We start from the raw sequence: 15,590 nt of genomic DNA on the forward strand, positions 1-15,590 counted from the left end.
CACGCGTATACGCTCACAACAACAACAAGGTAGCAAAGAGAAAAAACTGAAACCCCTCCTACACAGCAAAATTGTTGGTGCTGAATTGACAGCGCACTCATGGATGTTTACGGATATATCTGAGCAGATGTTTACCGTCAAAACTCGTAGGGTTCTCAATTGCACGTAGAGGTCAACAAGAGCGGGATCAGCGGCCGTCGATGCTTTCTGAATTGACGCCAGCTGATTTAATCAGCTGTAGCTAGCTAGGTAATTAAGCTAACATTAGCTGCGTGAGTTGCTTTTTAATGTTTTAGCAGATCCATTTCAAAACAACAAATCTGCAAAAAGCGAGTCTTGAATAATCACTTGACTGAAGCTAGCGCTGAATGCTCGTTTTTCCAATTCAGTTTAAAGGTAGTTAGAACGAGTACCATGGTCAGGTGGCAACCTCCGGTTCTAAAATGTAAAGATAACAAGCAAGTGCTTTAAACTTGAATTATTTCTGATGGCCATCAGGGGGCGACTCCTTTAGGTCTGTAGTTGGCTGTAGCTCATAGGGATAGTGGTTGTCCCGTAACCACAAGGTAGCCGGTTCGATCACCGCTCTCCCCATAGTTGCATGTTGAAGTGTCCTTGAGCAAGACACTGAACCCCCGGGCGCTTCCCTGCAGCCCACTGCACCTTAATAACTAATGATGGGTCAAATGCAGAGAAGAATTCCCCCCCCACAGGGATCAATACAAGTGTACATTCCTTTTCTTTCTTTCTTTTGATAGTATAGAAGTCTGAGAAAATGACTACTTCTCACTTGATATATCCCCTCTGTAAACATTGTAAGCATGAGTTTATAGTCTCATTCACCATATACGGTGTCTCTACGTCACTCGTCCGGAGTCCAAATATGGTCACTTCCATTCACTGGCTGCAAAAAAACAAGACGGCGACAGTCAAAATCCAAGATGACGGTGGGCCAAAATCCCAAATCCCAAACTGGAGGCTTCAAAACGTCTTCTTATATAGTCTATGATTATGGTAAGGAAATAAATATAATTGTGACAAAACAGGACAGCTAATGTTAAATCAACACAAGCTGCTATTTGAATGGTTTCAACACTTGTCGAACAGTCAAATTTGACAACTTGTCGTGCAGCACCGTGTCTAGGGCAGCTAGAAATATTTCTTTTCATCTTCTCTAAGAACCAAAAATATCAGTAGGTGTGAGATGTTGATGCGCGCCCACACGTACACACACACACACACACACACACACACGTTTTCACAGCGATTCAACTCTGTCCCCTGGGTCATGACCCCTGCCAGCACATCAATACCCCCGTTGTAGCCTTTAGCCATAAATGTAAACCCTCTGGTATGACGAGGGAACTCTCCACCTTTTTACGGTAAAAACTTGGTGTCATGGCACCTTACGTCCTGACTGACAGGTGATGACAGATGAGCGACGGGGGGGCAGGGTTAGATGGGTATCGTAGTAAAAAAAAACACAAGGCAGATGTGTTCTTTAGCTGAGTCAGCCACCCCCTCAGGGATAAAGTGGATTTGAGTTTGCCCGGCAGTCTGTATTTGATGTGGTGATGCTGAGCGGAGAGAAGCCGTAGCCAGGTGGGGACATGAAAGGGAGAGTTGACGAAAAGCGCAAGAGTGTCAGGTCATGGAGGTACAGTCAAGTTATGTGAGAGGCCCTATGCAGGGGTGGAAAGGGCACTACAAGATCCTGTTCAGGGCCGAGGTAAATTCTGAGTTGTGTATATATACTATGTATATGTTCAGCACATTCTTTCCACCTATGCCTACACCCACCATGTCGACAGCTTTCTTCTGCATATGCTTTGTGCAGTAAATGCGTGAGATCAGCACACACACAAAACACACACACACACACACACACACACATACACACACACACGGCGAGAGAGACATAACTCAACTTTCTCATATTCTTGTACACAGAGGGAGGTAGATTGATTCCTGCCCTGGTGCAAAGCTGATGACTAACAAACGGCTCTTTTTTTTGGTGTGTTTTTCTTTTCTCTTGGCATCCGACAACACCGGGGTGCGCTGCGGGCTCTAGATACACTCTGCGGTTTATTTTTGAACTGTCCAAGGTCATTGTTCACTTTGACAGATCACAAAAGCAAAGGGGGGGAAGGTGTGAAGATCAGATCCTCAGACCCCTATTCAGTGTTAGCCGGGCTTTGACCTTCCCGTGCGGGGGGGGGGGGGGGTTATTGCTGGCCCACCTTCTGTACAGGTGTGTGTGTGTGGTCTCACTGTACCATGCTAAAGCTGGGAGGGAAGAGAGGGAGGGGGGGCTTTAGGATGACAAAGTTCAGGCACTCTTTGATCCTCAGCCAACATTCTACGCTGAAGTGCTTCATAGCGAGGGAAATGATCTTTGATGTCCACACCGGAGGACCTCACGTGCCGAAATGTCGCTATCATCCACGTACCTGAAAGGGACCTCACCCTTTTTAATAGAAGCATAACAGCGAGCATTAAGAAACAAGCTTGTATGTTTTCTTGTACACAATATTATTATTATTATTTGATTCATCGCTGTCTCATGTGTGATTGTAATCTCTTCTTTTTCTATTAGTGTGTCACAGTGACAATGAGTTTTGCAAATCACGGGACAGATTTTAATTGTTTTAAACTTGTTTTCTTCAAACCTAAAACTAAAGAAAAAGGAATATGGACATGTGTATCCTGCGAGCCAAACGACGTATTGCTCTTTATTGAAAAAAAAACAAATAGAGTAAATAGTATTTTAGAGAAGATAATGTATATGCTGAGAAGCTGGCAAAAGAGATATTTGAAAGGTTTTATTACATTCCTTAGAAAGGCACACGTTAGAGATAATAAGGCGACAAAGTGTCTTCAAATAATATAAATATGCATCACCTTTGAGACAGAAACGGCATTGTGAGTACAAGGTAGGTAATGGTTTATGTATTGTTTATGTATTTTCTCATTTTTGTTGAAATATTAATTTTGATACTATTGTGTTGTTTGTGTGTGTGTTTTTGTCCTTGTGGCTTTATGTCTTTCATCTGTGGTCAGGAGTACGTTATTGATAATATGTTGTCATTGTGTTATTGTAAGGGGAAGTGTGGGTAGGTTGAACATTGCTTGTCCTTGTGCTTATTAACGAAAACTCTTACAGGAGTAAACATACATATTCTATCATGTGTTGTGTTTGTAGAGGGTTATGTCCATCACTCTGTATGTAGGGGTGTGTGAGGGATGAGAGTAAGAGACACAAAATGATCAAATAGGAAAAACAATCACAGCATATTACCATTTCTTTGGTTCAATTTTCAAAACAGTTACAATTTGCAGGACCCTCAATGTAAAATGGTAAACTCCCAATTAGGCTGTCAATGTGTCGACATAGTACGCAAAATAAAACATCATAATCAGCTTGAGCAAAATCTCACTCAGGAAGTTTATCACATTTATATTCATTGTGACATTTGAACATAACATTTTCATTATCAAATAATGTTGTCAAACAGTGGTCATTTCCTCAAACTATACAAATTGTAATAAGAAAAAGTAATGTCAAGACTTTAAATAATTTAGAGCAAGAATTACATTTTGTATTCTTTAAATTGACTAAACTATATTACTGTAAATATAAATGATAGCATTACACTACAGATAATCAGACTTTAAATATAAATAAAATAATAAATATTTCAATCACTTGTCATTTTAATGTAATTTTCTAAAATGCATTAATCTACAGTAAAGCTGAAACACATATACCATTAAACTACCTTTGCACTACTCTAACATGTACATAGTGATTGTAGCATTTAGTGCATTTAATTTTGCTTTCTTCCCACTTTTGGGATGGAAATGCATCGTTGTGGTCGTAAAGTAATTAGCAATTATGTTGCAATGCCACTGCACATGGGGAAATAAAGAGAAGAGCTGACACGTGTTACACAGCAGTACACACTGAAACTCATATAAGGTGCCTGCATTTTGAGAAAGGAGCCTAGAGAATAATTTAGCACATCGAAATTTGTGAAAACTGAGCCAGAGCAACTAACTAACTTTTTTTTTTTTAACGGCTTACAAATAGAACAAATATTCAAAAGGAATAAATACAAATATTAAACATTTTTAATACATTATGTGATCGTATGTAATCTCACAGGGTTTTGCCGCGCATGATTTATATATCACATAAGTTTCTGATGGCGTGGCTCATCTCTATCGAGGGTGCCACTTAATGTGGAGAGAACTGCTGCGGTTCTCGGGTTTGCCTTGAAGTTCCCTCAAACATCAGCTGTGGAGACCTGCTGTGTCACTGTTTAGTCATCTTGGAGCCAGATGAACCAGCGTAGTCAGAGAATCTACTCAGTGAAAACGTTTGGCCAGCAGACGGCTGACGGATCCAGCAAGTCTTCGCCGAACGAATGTGTTGGGAGTCCGTCTGACCACAGTCGGCGTGTAATTAATTAAACCACAGTCGCAGTGAGCTAAAGCAAATAGGTAACAGACTAATATACTACTAATTAGGGGTCCTTGGACATAGTGAATGCTTGTGATCTATTTCAGAGGCAAGTTTTAAGTACATTTTTTTAGAGGCAAAAATTCAAGACCTTGCTCTGAATTCTTTCGTGTTACACACGGGCCGTGGTACTAGGTGTTTGCCCTGGGCAATTTCCATAATGCATCCTCCCAGTATCCCACTCTGGTGCTGGTTTTTCCCTTTTCTCGCAGAAACAAAAGTCATTTCGATTTTTTTTAATTAATTTTTTTTAGCACAAGGTCCATTTTTTATCTTAACAATCAGCTACATAAGAGGGCGTTGTGAATGTGATTACACAGTATTGTATGTCCTCGGTGACTTACCTCTGCTTCCTGCGGTCTCCATACAGGCTGAGCTGCTGACTGGCTCCTCCGTAGCTAATGTGGAGGAAGCACATCAAGCCGGCCAGGAGCTGCTGGAGCGCGGCTGTGGGTCAGTCATCATCACTTTGGGGCCCCAAGGCTGTGTGGTTGTCAAGGCACAGGGGTCTACCTCCAAACATGTTCAAACTCCCGCAGTCGCAACTGTGGATACTACGGTGAGCGTGACATGACACATACATATGGTAATAACTTTTAGTAATACGAATGTCAGACGTTAGTGAAAATTAGCTCATCGTCCCATTTCAGAGGCTCGAACCAGATCCAAGTTTAGCCACGCTTTGAAGGTCCCCTGACTTTTCCACCAGAGTTTTTGACGGGGGTTTCTTTTTTTTTTTTTTACTGAAATGTCATATTGGTGTTCATGTTCACCTCAGGACACATTGTAATCATGTTGGTGATCTATTAACTTATCATTTAGGGCCATCAACAGGTCATTTCTGTGTTCAATACTGTGTTGCAGAGCTGAAACTGTTAGGCGATTAGTCGATCAACGGAAAATTAATCAACAAAAAATGTTATAAGAATTCTTCAAAATGTTCTGCCTTAGACCAAACAATGTTAGAATCAGCATGTTAAGCATTGTCATTGTGAGCATGTTGGCGTGAGCGTTGATTAGTCCAGATTGTGAGAATGCTCATCACAATAAGCCCAAAGATATTTCATTTGCATTGAAATGAGCCAGAAAAATCAGGACATTTATATATCATTTACATCGAATATTTCAAAAAATATTATAATATATATAATATAAATAAATAAAATAAAAAAGAATGTAATGTAATCTTTTTGTAATATTTTTAAATCATTCAAAATACATCATTATTAATGATAATTATTTAAATAATAATCTTCATGTGATAATTATTTAAAGAAGATCATTTTTAAAAAAAAGGCCACATGTATTTTTATTTCAACAGTAGGTAATGATAGAGGTAGGAGATGGCTCTCATTGTACTAGTGAAAAGGAAAACGTTTTAAATGGATAATATTGTACATCAACCCACTTCTCATTGGAAGGAATATCTTTAAAAGTGTTCTTTCAGCAATAACAAAGGAACACTTTTTTTTTTGCGCATTCCATTACAACACTTTGTCACAAAGAGCTTTTATCTGCTCATTCATCTGGTGCCCCTGGTACTGTGAGCTCTAGTGGAGCAGCAGATCTACGTGCTGCTCTAGCGGAACGCTTTGAGATCACCGTGGATGTGGTGACCACCGGCTGTTTCCCCTCCTGAAAGGAGGATTCTAATCTTTTAAGAGGCCAGCGCCTCTTGACTCATTTCACACCGTTTTTTGTGGCTTGTTTTTGTCGCAGAAAGCCTCGGCTGGATGTTTGCATTTCCTGTCTCTAAAGCTTTTTTTTTTTTTGTGGGACCAAATACGTCATCACACTGAAGTGTTAAACACCACTTTGTGCCAACCAGGTTTGATTAAAGACCGTTTTAAATGTTTGTATAATGGCTTATTATACTGAATGGTTCCCCTCGGGGCTTTTTATAGCGCTATAGTTTCCAAAGGCTGTTCATCATGCATCATTGTATCAAAAACTGGAGTAAAACAATTACAAGCGTCCCCTCTTAGTTTTTACACAAAAGCCACATGAGATATTTTGAAAGTCAGGGGAAAAAGCAGAGATGTGTGTGTGTGTGTGTGTGTGTGTGTGTGTATGTGTTTTCAGACACACTCCAAAGGAACTGCAGCTCAACCAAACAGCATCGTCTCACTTTGGCACTTCAAAAACAAAAAGGGCTTGCTTCCTTGAACGGTGTGCGACCTTGAACCCCCCCCCCCCCCCCCCCCCCCCCACGCCCCCTTTTCACACACAAACATATATTTCGAAGCGGACCCACATCACGACCGTTATTCACCTTCCCAGCAGCCCCCCAGGAGCACTCACCCCCCACCCTTACCCCTTCCTAGTCTCCCCTCCCGTGACTCACCTCCTGGGCTTGCATCAGTCAGCAGAACGCTGTGGTCGGGCCTGCTGCATGTCCGTCCCCCCCCCCGCTCCCCCCCACCCTCCCTTCTGTTCTTTGATGCGCCCATAAATTCTGGAGTGTTTAACTCTTTTGGACATCATAATCCCCTCTTCCAGTAAGCTCTTTTTTTCTTTTCTTTGTTACTGGAGAGGGGGGGGGGGGGGGGGGGGGGGGGGGAACAAACAACAGGTTGTTATCAAGATCATTATTCACTTCTGTGAGCTCGTTCTGGCAACACACGCCCTCTTTAGTTATGATTACCTCTTCTGTTACTCACCGTTATGATTGTGTTTTCTCAAGTAAGAAAGATTTTTGAGACTTATGGCAAGACTTGTCGTCACCAGGATTGTGCCTTCGCTCAGCACTTCTACTGGTATCGGACCTTATATTCTCGGGCTGCCATTCTTCTCGATATCAACACAGTGAGTCACTTGCGGGTCCTCGCTATTTCAGCTATCGGCTTATATTCGGCTGCCACATCCAGAACCTTCCGATTCTGGATGTGTTTCGTCACTTTGTTTTCCGACCCTTTGATCCAGCTCGGCTTAGTGGTGTGCCTGCTGCGACTGTTTCGTCATCCGCTCCTCCCGCAACTGTCTGAAAAAAGACATCTTACGTGGCACAAGCAGTCGTGGGCTGAGTCAGGGTCGTGGATCCGGATGAACAACAAACTAAATCATCTTCTGTAGGTCTCCACCATTCCGCCCTCCTTCATCCATTTGTCTTAAATTGAGTGCAGGCTTCCCTCGTTGAGATCAGAGCCTTTTTTGTGTGTGGACAGTTCGATGGCTATAGCACACACACACACACACACACACACACACACACACACACACACACACACACACACACACACATGCAGTCTGCGCCTGTTAGCTCCAGCAGGACTTGGGTGGCCTTGGTTCCCACTGCTCCGGGAGGTCCACTGTGTAGGGCGAAAAAAGGTAGACAGTGTTGTCCAAACCAGACATTACAGCTAGGTCTGGACAGTCCAATTATCCCCAGTCTCCTCTGACTGGAGACGTGCAAAGACCAACTGCGTGGTTCCTTCCTGGAAGGCCAAAGTTAAGGGAATACCTCCTGAGTGTTGCATTTCCCAAAACCCTGCAAAATGCAGGTCAGCATGAACCAGTGAGAAAAAAACTGCCACATCACCATGTTTTAATGGACTGCACATGCCACAGCAGCTGCTGTTTAGCAACCCAGATGTGGGACCGGGCCTACACGTCGTTCGCACAGAAGGGTGAGAGAGGACCGAGACAAAGCGCTCGATTGGTCCAATTAAATGTGTTTCTGATCTCTGAATCGTCTCCCCGTCGTTACTTCAGACAACTCGTCCCCAGCGGTTCGTAAAAGTCCTGCTTTAAGCCACACGCTGCCCTTCGGTTGGTCTTTGCTCTCGCCTGGGAGTCCTTTCATTGAAGGCTGCAGGCTCCAGGTGTTAACCGCACATGGGAGCCAGGATCGCAGGAGGCCTCTGGGTGAGAAGTCACAGCCACGGGTTTACTGCAGGCTCGAGAGGTTCAGTGGGCAGCGGCAGACTCATACTATGAAGGAGCGCTGAGCCCTTTTTCTGAGATCTGCATCTTTCTATGGATTCTGTCTTTTGTTCTTTGTTTTTGTCTGTTAGCGCTTTCTGCCGTGGTGTTTCCGCGCTGCACTTTCCAAAGATCACTTGTCAATCAAAGCTTGTCGTCTTTTGTCCTTGGGTTCTTTCCCCGTTGACGGACTTCTGAGTTTCTGTGTGCACTTCTTTTGTTTGTCTGCACAGCCGCGGAGGTTATTGCTGTTTGCGTTGACTATTCAGTTCTTCTATTTCTTCTGAACACGCGGCACTAAAGCTGTTGTCAGAAGCATAAAAAAAAGGCCACTTCCCTGGTGCCTGTTTGTAGCAAAAGGAAAGCTATAGGGGTCTATAGGGTCGTCCATGTTGTGTTAAAAGTGCACTCATTATTATATTTGAATACAAAAAAATAGACTTTTGATCGATCAGTCAAACTGAACTCAAGCTATCAAAGTTCCAGGGACAATTTTTTGCAAGTTGTTTAATTAACACAAACAGTTCAGCGTCTCCACGATGGCATGCTACTGCAGAGAACTTCCTTAATCATTCTTGGTTAATTTGGTAAGCTTCTCATCTGCCATCCCAATGTCTAACTCCAGTCTGAGTACCGGAGGGGAAGAGGCGGAGGAGCGGCACGGAGGTCAAGACGCGGCGGACGGAGACGATCCGGCGAGAGCATCACAGCTCATCCGCGGCAAGCGCTTGTGTCAGTTGATTGACAGGCACCCAGATCTAACCTTCACCAAACTGTGTCGAGGGCAGCGGTGGTGGGGGCTGAAGGGGTAGCGCTTGTCAGCCCCGTTGAGCTTCATCCACTAGATCCAGTAGCGTCACATGCCAGTCTCAGCGGAGGAGACGTTAGTAAGACGGAGAGAGAGGTTGGAGGGTGGCCCGCGCAGTCAAGTGGCCGAAAGTTTAGATTGGAACCGTGACGACTTCTTTCGTCAGTACTTATTTGACTGTGGATTGGCTCACTAACAAAAGTGTTATTTTTTCTTTTTTTCCTCTACGTAAAATCTTAATATGTGTTTCGGCAACCTTTGCTAACGCGTTCATCAAATCAACATTGAAGGTGCTAACATTTCAGTATGAATCGTGCCTTTTATTGTTCTGTCAAGAGTACACATTTGGAACAGGAAACACTCATTCATATGCACATAATACATTTTTAAATATTTTTGTTTACCTGTAATATCTGCCAGGCTTTTGGCTGAGGACCATTTCTGGACAAGGGACTATGAGGATACTTTTCCATCACATTTTTGACTAAACCAGACCACACATTGTACCTCACAAAGGTACAATCATTTGAAAGTGGCGGTAAAATTAGAAGCCAAGCAGGGCCATAATAATTCGAATTTTGTGGAATTTTATATTTAGGTATAATGACTACCTAAAAAAACAAACATATATATATATATATATATATATATATTTGTTTTTCCTCATCTATATATATTCCATCTTTCCCCCCTTACTTTACACAACTTAAATCTTTTTGTAGGTTCACAAATTCATATTCAAATGCCTATTACCTTGGATCATACGACTGACAGAGGTAGCATCAATTCCATGCAGGCCAAATGAGTTATCCTAAATAGCTTAATGTTAAAATAACAAATAAGTGTAATGACACAGAAAATGTCAAATTTAATTCAATGTGAATGTTTTATTTATAAATAATATACTTCACAACTGCCATCTGGAAACTTAGATAACATACATTCTAATAAATGGTTTTCATAGGAAGAACATTAAATATTCAGTCGCAGTTAAATGTGATGTACTTTTTTTACCTCTGTCACACAGACATTCAGGCACTGATGTTGCTGCTCCTCCAAAATACATTTTATTGGTATTAGATTAGAATATTGTTTAAACGTAAATACTGTTTTTCCCACCTTGACAAGAATACAAGTCTGAGCTTAACTCATATACTAATATTTAACTCTATTCTTCAGATAAAATGTATCAAGATTTTAACTGTCAGTACAAACAAATGTGACTAATACTAAGTTTAGCCCTTAATGCTGCTGCTTCAAACAAATAAAGTGTCTGTCTGTCTGTCTGTCTGTCCATCTATCTATCTATCTATCTATCTATCTATCTATCTAATTAAAAAGCTGTTTCGACCCCACCCTGTCGTAGTCCGACTACACAAAGGTGTTTGTTTTGGCAGCGATTGGGTTGTGGATTAGTGGCGCGTCAACAAGTGATTCAAAAGCATAAAAAAGAAATTAGAAGAGGAATGTGCAAAAAAAATAATGAATTGCCTTGACTATGAAGACAGAAACGTTCCATTTTCTATGAACTAATATAGTCGTGGAGACGGTGCCCCCTCACTGTACTGGTTACCAGTTTCCAAGCATCAACCCTCACTAGTCAAATTTTCAACCACAACGTGTGAACTGGGAGATGGGCCAGAGGCCAAACCGGTGAGACGGCTTCACCAAAGCTATATTTCCAAACGCCGCCCTTGTGTTGTGGCCCGGCCCAGCTACCAGACACGAGACATAAACACACCATGGCTTTAAACATGGAAATCCACCAGACCTGTGAAATGTTTCAGCTCTGATCTCACTCTTTCCAGCATCTCTCCGGGAATCACACCAGTGGCGTGCAGCGGGGGTGGTGGTGCAATAATGGCCTTTGAAATGTCAAATCGGAACACTTCTTTTTTTCTTTCCTCTCTACATTGCTTCCATCTATCACCTGGTTGAGCATAGAATGCTTTGAATGATACCAGTTTCGGTGCTTGTGAAGTAAAACGTGTGGCCCCGGCTATCTTGCTTGGCCCCCTCTGTTTTCCGCGTGCCCTGGGTCGGGGTCAGGGTCTTTATTTTTTTGTTGTTGCCCCGTGTCACTGAATCATCCCTGCAAAACAGACACCCCTACCTTTTGAGGTTGGAGGGTAAAGGAGTGTGGGTGTTTACATCAGTGCTCAGAAAATGAACTCTTTTGAGAGCCACAGTGATGAGTAATGGAGCGGGCTTGTGAGAACCAGCGTCAGGGGTGGTGGTGGGGTTTGTGGTTAAACATGAGCGTGTCGCCACATACCATTATGCCGTTTCCCATCAGCGAGCCCCCCCCCCCCCCCCCTGCATCATGTGCCAGCCAGCCAGCCAGCCAGCCCCCCCCCCCCCCCCTCCCCTTCCCCTCCAGGGCGTGGACAGCACATTCCTTCGCTATCAATAGAGGAGGGAAAAATGGATGGTTTATCTGTTTAAACAGAGTATTGACTGACAAGTGAATAAAGCAGCAATGCGCTATTCAGCCGACTCTGTAGAGGAATCAGTAAACACAGTGGGGATTATTTGGTAGGTTTGTTTGTTTCTGATTAAAAGAATTAAAAGAATGGTTAATGTGTCCGTTAGCAACAAATCAGGTCAATATATTGTGTAAGATCATCGTCTGTCTTTTTTTCCTCCCAAGTCATTTGAACGGATTATGCAAGAGAGTTCCGTGAAAAGTACTAAAGGATGCACTGTAAATAAATCTGCATTTAAGATGCTTCTTCCATCTTATTTGTCATTCTGCTAGCGTTATAGGAAGGTGTATGTAGTGACCGTAGTACAGATGTTGCTCTGAAAGAGCTGACAGAGAGACCCTTTCCACTCATTTCAGTAACATTCAAAAGTAAGTTGAGACTTCAGGAAGCAACACAAGACTTGGAAAAAGCTAACAAATGCCATAGCACCCCCTACTGTTGACTGCTTATTGATTTTTTTTGTTCCGCTTTTATTTATTGACATACCTCCCTTAAAACTCTTCAAACAGTTTGAAACATTTGAAAACTGTAAAGTTTGAGATAAATGATATAATCTTTACATGGATTCAGGGCTGGTCTAATTACTCCTTACAAACCAGAACTGCAACCTACTCAAGGTTTTATGATTCTTCAGAGTCGGTCACAGCTGCAGCATTACACAGTGGAATGGCTTGAACCACAGGTGGAATTTAATAAAGCGTTCTTGTAATATTGTTTCTTCTCAGGGCGCTGGAGACAGCTTCATTGGCGCGCTGGCATTTTACACGGCTCATTATCCCACAATGCCTCTGGAGGAGATGGCCCGCAGAGCCAATCAGGTGGCGGGAGTGAGTGTGCAGGCTGTTGGCACGCAGACGTCTTACCCCTTCAAAAAGGACCTACCAGCTGAACTGTTCTGAGAGCAGCTAATCAGCAACTAGACACTAGCATTAATGGACCCAATCTGAAAAGGCTCTCGTTGACCCTGTGATCTCAACTGTCATATGAAATGAGCTCCTTTTGAGCAATGTGAGAGGGAACAATACTATGAACGTGCTGAGGATTGTTTATGATGTAATCAATGCTATTTTAATATAAAGCTGACTTTACTTTGACTGTTAATATAACATACATTAATTGGTGGCTATGAGGTGACAAGCCTGCTTACAATACACACATACACACACTCAATTGTTTTTAACTGTTTAATAATTGACAAAGATCCTTAAAATGTGCACAATCATATTTCACAAATGGTTTCAGTTGAAATATAAAGCTGCAAAACACTTGACTGAATTGTAATAAATGACATGCTCAGCTCCAAAAACATTACTTTCATATTGATTTTCTTGAAGCTCAGCCGCATCATGCTGATCCAGTGCAGTAAAGGCCCTCTTTTTGCAGAGCGACTGCAGAAATCCTTTGACAGCGCGTCGACCAGCCAAAGCGAAATGTTGACTGAGGAAACAGCTTGTATAATCCATGAAAATAAAAAACAAAAAGTCTTTTGAAAAGCAGGTTGATGTTGTCCATCTGGTGCATTGTCAAATCGATTTGATCTTCCTCTTCTCAAAAAACAGGACGTGCTTGTTCACTGCAAAGACAAGAGAGAAATTAATACAATGCAAAAGCTTGACCTTGCAGCTGATAGGATTTAAACAGTGAAATATTTAGCTTAGAAACATGTAGAAAGATTCATGGTCCATGGTAGTGATTTATGACATTTGGGATTCATGTAATACTATACATCAAGCAACATTATGACAAAGTGATCTACTTTCGTGGTTCTCCCCCCCACCAAACTTTTACAAAACAAATGAATAGATGCACAAGAAATTCAACGACCCAACAGTCTGAATGCAGACATATCCAAGGTCAACTTGTATGTTACAATTAAATTGTACATTTAGTTGTGCCACAGAAGTAGTATTATTTCCAACGTGTGCCTAAAGTAAAACTGGAAATCAGTTCCTCAACATGATCAGGGAGGTGGTTCATTATAAGTGACCTGGACTGAGACGTCTCCTGCTTCCAGTGCAGATATGCACAGGTGCTTCTGTTTGCATGCTGAGAAACCAAGTGACTGTTTGTCTCGAGCATGGGCTGTTGGTTTTCAGCACGGACTAACGCTCATGCATGTTCCATCTGCAGAGCACGAACAGCTGCCTGCTCAGATCTTACCAAACGGATCGTGTTTGCGCAGCACCAGTTTCTCTCGGAGTCGGTTCCTCTTCGTGTTGAAGAAGTAGCCCGTCCCTGCGGCGCTCATCATCTGCACCAGGAGGGTCCTGGGAGAAAACGACAACACTGGTCAACTTTCTCAGTGAAGGGCGTTTTGGGGTTTTTTCTCGCTCAAGCTTTAGACTAGCAATGACACACCTTAACGTTACTGTATGTATTTATTCCAGTGGCTTCCACTTACTTTGATTTCGCCTTGGCCACTGAAACACGGTAAAGGAGCAGAAGATGGGTATTAAAAAACAGATAGATTGATGTGATTAAAGACAAGAAAAATAGACAATTATTATATATGAATGTAACGACTTTCGTGGCAAAGTAATCCGGCTTACAGATAGTTAGCTAACTACTATCTTAACTCGCATTAACCGCTGGGTAACATTACACAACAGTGATAGCCGAGCGTGGCAACATTGGACATTCACAACACTTAACGTTGAAGGCGCTTCAAAAACCGAAAACGCAAATAAGTATGGACAATGTTAGGTATTGTTGACTGACAGCTAACGGTAAGTTAGCTCACGTTAGCTAAGGTAAGGTTAGCAAACTGACAGGTCACGTTGACAGTACTGCAGACGCAAGCAAGCGACTCTTTCATTAACTACATTCGTTGAAATACCCACAATTTGCAGTGGTAAGAAACATGTTGTAGACTTTGAGCCGCTAGACGAAGACAGCATTAAAACACAACGATGTTTGTCAAGGTAAGTCACATTGGGAAGTTCGTACATCCGGTTTGCCAAGCACTTCCGGGCCCCCTTAAAGGAGACGTTCAGCTGAGCGTCTGACTCCAAAATGAAAACCCACTATATTGATTGATAACCCTTCCAGCCTTTTATAGCCTTGTTTTTGTACTTTTATGTGTTCTTTGAATGTTTTATAATTTCCAACCCACTGACAAAAACAAGTCTATTATTTTTTGCGGAAGGCATTTGTCAACGTGTATCTGAAAAGTTGGCTTGTTTTTTTTAGGAGAAGGTAGACTACAGTGTCTCCTGGTCCTTGTTATTGGTTTGGGAGACTTTGCAGTCTGTGTGTGTTTCAACATTAAAGCCACTTAAGATCTGAGCTGAGAGCATTAAGAAGACTATGATGATGATGATGGTTGAGAGTGGAGGAGGACGTTTTTTGTTGTTGTCTCATATAGCTAGTTGAAGAGTCTCCGTTTTTATCCTACCAGTGTCTAAACAGACCATCGGTCTCAGAGGAGCACTGAGTTTTTTCCTTGTTGTTTTGCAGTACAACATTAGCGGTTGCCATGAGAGCAAATGAGCATTTGTTATGAATGTACGACCAAGATGGGATTATCAAATAAAGCTGTAGTGGATGTGGCCTTCATCATTGTTTCTTTTGCTATCTACCTTGCTATGTACTGAAGCTTCTTTTTTCATGCAGTTTTACAGTTGACTCATCTTCATCTCATTTTACTTCAACTTTATTGATTTAGATTTAGTACCATGAATAATTAAAGCCACAACGGACAAAGATTACAATGTCACTTGATGTTGCTGGTCATCACATCTCATGGCCTCAGGGAAGGAACTCAGATTTCATGAAAAGATCTCACCTTTTCCCTTCAAAAAACTAGGCAGATGAATGGAAACTGATAATCTCATGTTGGAAGTCCCCTCAGCCC

The 15,590-nt window shown here is 42.2% G+C and overlaps 2 protein-coding genes across 5 annotated transcripts in view; one reads left to right on the forward strand and one right to left on the reverse strand.

Moving 5' to 3' along the window:
- Positions 1–13,244, forward strand: part of rbks (ribokinase) — a 30,373-nt gene extending 17,129 nt beyond the window's left edge. For 3 of the 4 annotated variants that reach the window (XM_034525665.1, XM_034525662.1, XM_034525664.1), the window contains 2 exons: positions 4,893–5,081; positions 12,463–13,228. In XM_034525665.1, coding sequence (XP_034381556.1) covers positions 4,893–5,081; positions 12,463–12,636 — 363 coding nt within the window. In that variant the 3' untranslated portion in view covers positions 12,637–13,228. Of the gene's footprint in view, positions 1–4,892; positions 5,082–12,462 lie in introns of all 4 variants that reach the window. The other variant, XM_034525663.1, reaches the window with a different exon arrangement.
- mrpl33 (mitochondrial ribosomal protein L33) lies at positions 12,908–14,713 on the reverse strand. The gene is made up of 4 exons (XM_034525666.1): positions 14,578–14,713; positions 14,139–14,157; positions 13,898–14,004; positions 12,908–13,310 (listed from the first exon to the last, which is right to left on the reverse strand). Exons 1-4 carry the CDS (start codon positions 14,597–14,599, stop codon positions 13,261–13,263), a joined length of 198 nt encoding a protein of 65 aa, XP_034381557.1. The 5' UTR covers positions 14,600–14,713; the 3' UTR covers positions 12,908–13,260.
- Positions 14,714–15,590: the final 877 nt, after the last annotated feature.

This window comes from Cyclopterus lumpus, chromosome 22, assembly GCF_009769545.1.
Source record: "Cyclopterus lumpus isolate fCycLum1 chromosome 22, fCycLum1.pri, whole genome shotgun sequence".
NCBI classification, from domain to species: Eukaryota; Metazoa; Chordata; class Actinopteri; order Perciformes; family Cyclopteridae; genus Cyclopterus; species Cyclopterus lumpus.

Excerpts from the sequence above, each read along its gene's own strand:
- mrpl33 (XM_034525666.1), bottom strand. The coding sequence starts at position 14,599 with ATGTTTCTTACCACTGCAAATT. Across the intron at positions 13,311-13,897 it reads GCGCAAACACGATCCGTTTG|TGAACAAGCACGTCCTGTTT; the intron begins GTAAGATCTGAG and ends TTGTCTTTGCAG.